Raw genomic sequence first — 4,537 nt, forward strand, 5'->3', positions numbered from 1 at the left:
TTTGTCGTTGGCCTGTTTTATTTGCATTGACAGCTCCTCTGAATGCATGTTGTCGGTTCACAGCAAGAACTTCCAAATGCTAATGCAACACCTGGAAGCAACTCCAGACCTTTTACCTGCTTAATTGATGATGAAATAACGAACGAATAGCCCACACCTGTCCCATTAAACAGCTTTTGAGCCATTAGGCCAATTACTTTTGGTCCCTAAAGAAAACAGGCGAAAAAAAAAAAAAAAAAAAAAGGCTTGGAATTTAACTGTAGCAGAGGCAAGGTGTTCGCACACTACAGAAAGTTAGGTGATCGCTGAACTTCTGACAAACCGATTTTTTCTGTACTAGCAGCATTTTTAACAAAACATGGCAAATGTGCATGTAATGGAGAGGTGATTTAGGTGCAAAAAAAACCTACAATGTCCAGGAACCTAAAAATCATGAAGTACAACAAATGCACGCAAAGCAATTCTTTAGTGTATCTTAATGGTAAACCACTCACCTTGTGCATCCCAGTCACTTTAGGAATATAGTACACAGAAAAGGTCCTATTCTTGTCATTGTTTGCAGTCACTTTCGCCTTAAAAAAAAAAAAATGTTGGTACATTTGTGAATAAGCTTTTACGAGAAACTCTACATAACACTTATTAGGCCAAACCACATTCCCCATGTGCAAATGACTACTAAAAAAGGGAGCATTCAGAGATCCATTAGGCTAAGAGGTCTTGCGAGGGTTGTAAAGTAATTTTAAAAAAACGTACGATCTGCCCATCTTGGACAGGCAGATCTTACTTGCGATCATTGTGATGGCCGCAATGCGTGCGCACACCGGCCCGTTCAGCATTTGTCTCCCGAGCATGTGAAAAACCAGCCGAAAATCGTACGATTCTCGGCTGGTTTTCTAGCATGCTCCTTAGACAAAAGACGTGCGACCGTACAGTAGAAACAGTCGCACGTCTTCATTCACACTGCACGATTCTCGTACGATCGCGGGATTTCCCGCGATTCTCGTACGAGAATCGTGCAGTGTATGGGCACCTTAAGACTCCATTCACACTGAGCAATTTGTAGCACGATTTCCGCTCAAAAAAGTTGCTCAAAACATGAAGCTCAATGTAGCTTGTCCAATGCATGTCAATGGAGCTGTTCACATCTCAAAGTCGCCTGTAGCTTAAGCTTATCGCTCGAACAGGACCCATTTTTCAGCGGGTTTTGTGTGATGTGGCCCCAACAGGCTTTGATAGACTGCCAAAAGCAGCGCTACAAAATGTGCACTGCAGCTTAATGTCACTTGGAAATGCTGAAAAAGCGTTTTTGATGTAGCTCAGTGTGAATGGTGTCTAAATACATGAAACCATACCGTACCATGCATGATCCAATAAAGCAGGATTTACTGAAGTGTAACTTTTTTGCCGATATGGGACTTCAGTAAATCCTGCTTCAGAATCCACTGTGTAGGGGTTATTGGTCCATTATTAAAACTTCAAGCATGTCTGCCTTTGTTCATCTTAATTACATAGGAGTGGGTGGGCTTAGTAGTTTGCAGAACATTGATAAGTTAAGATTGGGTTTTCAGTTCTGCTCACAAAAAGTGACAATGACAGGGCATTTCTGGCAACATTACCACATTTTCTGAACTTCCCATAAATGTTCTAAGCTAGCATAAAGGAAACTAATGCAGACACCGCATCTAAGGACTGGTAAGCTGCAATAGATTACATTTTTGGTTATGGGCTAAGATATTTAGACAATATTTCTTGAAAGCATGGCAACCCATAAATTCACAAATGCCACATGTTAGTTCAGGCTTACCTCTTCCCTGTGTCCTGCTGGATCTTCCACATAAACAATGACCTCACCAAGACCAGCACTGATGGTCTCCACTGTGAATTCGGCACGTTTCTTCACCATGTTCCCAGTTGGCTCAATACCTGTGCAAGTAAGAACCATTACTACCCTGAACAAGTTTGGAAAGATTCACAAACGCTTAGTAAAAGGAATGTAGTAAGTCAGCTAATGACAACCCATATCTTAGAACACAAAGGAAACCCATGCTGCAAGAAATCTATTGCTGACAAAACGCTTGTTTATCTGGCACCGACGCTGATCCATTGACTGCAATACATTCAGAGCCACTGACAAGGGAACAAACATCAAATGAAGACCAGAGTGAAATCAGAATGCCAAGTGTTTGTCCCAAGTCAGTGCCTCAGACAACTGGAGACATTAGATCTACATCATGGCAAGATAAAAAAGGGTGGTCTCAGAAGGAAAGTCATTAATGAAGGTCAGACACCCAAGACATATATTTCAGCTTTTTGCAGACCCCAAGTTGAGGTGTATGCATAGCCGACTTGGTTATGTTTTAGGTTTTTTTTTCTGGCTCTGATATAGTGGCACACACACACACACACACACACACACACAGGCGTTTCAGAAATTGCACCCACCTGGCCCATAAGCTCTGGCCTTCTTGGGGTTCAGTTTGGGTCTGAGGGGAGCTCCAGGCTTCAGTTTGGCTTTGGGGAACTGGGACAAGTAGGTCATGACAGAGTGCTCATCTACATTGGGATCAACAATTTCCTCTGGAGTGATGACCTAGAAGGACAAAAAAGTGCATTTAAAGGACCAATGCAATATTTTTTCAGCAATGAAGATCATAACATTTACAATATCACTGGCAATAAAAAGCATTAGATAAAATGCACACTGTTGATTAAAAATGGATCAGGAGACCTACGCATGTGCGGTAGCTGCATCATGAGGCGTCGTGACTCCACCTCCCTCACACACGAACACTGGATAGACTGCAGAGCTCCGCTGCAAGATGCTGAGACAGGGTGGAAAGGAGTCCCAGAGGTAAGGGGCAAACGGAGGGCCAGTGCTTCGGCCGTTATTGATGAACGGGATCAACTCGTGGAACCAGGAGGTGCAGGCGGTGTGTGGGTTAGATCTAGAGTCTGGAGCCAGCAGAGGAGGAGACCGGACAGGAGTGGATGAAGCCCAGAGGAGAAAATCTGAAAGCCTGGGTAAGCTGGAGAAACCAGAAATGATTTGTCCAGAAATGACACAGAGCTGAGTGTCAGGCTCTTTATTTGAGCTGGGGTAGTCAGACTGTTTAAGTCACATAATCTGGATGACTTAAGCTGTGGTTTAACAGTGACAGCAAGGGACTTGGGAGTATGACAAATCCAGTGTTAGTGGCTATAATAGCATTATAGAATATTAGCTGCCTGGACTTTATTAGTAAAAGCCTGACAGACTTCACTGTGAAGAGGAAACTACCTGTGCATTTAAAGCGGAAAGCCTAGTCAGGTCTTGGTATTCTCTTGGATAGGATTAGGCTTGAAGTATGGAAACCCCAGTGTCATTGGCTATGCTAGCGTTATGGAGCATTGGCTGTGTTCACTTAGTAAAAGCCTGACAAATTGAAATTCAATGTGAAGAGGGCACCTTTGCATAGATTGATTTCTATAAGCTGGAGAAGGACAAGACACCCTTTTGGAGAGGTGGCACTTGTAGCAGGGCAATTCCATATAGCAGATATAGTAACTTTGCTTGCTGGGGCTTGATCAGTAAAAGCTTTCCAGGAAAAAAGGAAAGGGAGACTAGCAAAGATCCATGGGGAGTATTGTGAAATTAGAAGCCAGAAGGATGTACGAGAGATCAAATTTAGACTAATAACATTTTCACAGCTGCTAAACATTGGCTAGGGCAGTGGTGGCGAACCTTGGCACTCCAGCTGTGCCAAAACTACAAATCCCAACATGCATCTGCCTCTGGGAGTTATATCTGTGGCTGTCAGAGCCTTGCAATGCCTCATGGGACTTGTAGTTGCAAAACAGCTGGAGTGCCAAGGTTCGCCACCACTGGGCTAGGGCATGGAAGGTGGACATTCCCTCGGTTCAACAGGTTAAAAATAAAGAGTCCTGGTATTTGATGAGAATGACAGCGATATTGGAAGATACAATTATTCAAATTTAGGAAGGTTTGGCAACAAAGGATTCAAGAATTTATGCCATTAGATCTGAATAAAATATTAGAAGGGGATTGATACAAATAGAAGCTAATGGTTGGTCACTGTATAGGATGAGGGAGGGGAAAGGATTTAGAGAGAATGATCAGGAAATTTAACTAAGGGGTTTCAAGGATTGAAATGTATAGATCCACATGCAAATGTGAAAGGATATGGTTAGTGTATGTGTAAGGGAAATCAAGAAAATATTCTGTTTTGTAAAGTTTATTCTTGAAAATAAAAAAACTTAATTAAAAAAATTAACATGACAGATTTCAAGAAAAGTCAACCCCTCTTAGATTGGGCCTGTCTGCATGTTGATTTGTAAGGGTTCCCATAGCTTCCCTCCCCACAATGGGACCCCTTATCCTACTGTAGCAAGTGCCACAGAGACCAAGACTGACCATATACAGATAAACCAGCCATAGGCAAACAACGGCTGCTTGCAAGTAATCTGACCATCTCCTGATTTCTGCAGGCACAGCTTTGTCTCCAAAAATAAGCAATCCTAGAGAGGTGGGGGGGGGGGG

The 4,537-nt window shown here is 42.8% G+C and overlaps 1 protein-coding gene across 4 annotated transcripts in view; it reads right to left on the reverse strand.

Annotated features, from left to right (window-relative positions):
• FLNA (filamin A) overlaps nucleotides 1-4,537 on the reverse strand; it is a 90,006-nt gene that overhangs the window by 49,191 nt on the left and 36,278 nt on the right. For all 4 annotated transcript variants that reach the window (XM_018560709.1, XM_018560708.1, XM_018560707.1 and 1 more), the window contains exons 4-6: nucleotides 2,443-2,590; nucleotides 1,805-1,923; nucleotides 495-572 (exon numbers count right to left, since the gene is read on the reverse strand). In XM_018560709.1, the coding sequence (XP_018416211.1) occupies nucleotides 495-572; nucleotides 1,805-1,923; nucleotides 2,443-2,590 (345 nt within the window). The remainder of the gene's footprint in view (nucleotides 1-494; nucleotides 573-1,804; nucleotides 1,924-2,442; nucleotides 2,591-4,537) is intronic.

The sequence above is a fragment of the Nanorana parkeri genome, unplaced genomic scaffold (assembly GCF_000935625.1).
Source record: "Nanorana parkeri isolate BGI_ZX_2015 unplaced genomic scaffold, ASM93562v1 scaffold475, whole genome shotgun sequence".
In the NCBI taxonomy this organism is placed as follows: domain Eukaryota; kingdom Metazoa; phylum Chordata; class Amphibia; order Anura; family Dicroglossidae; genus Nanorana; species Nanorana parkeri.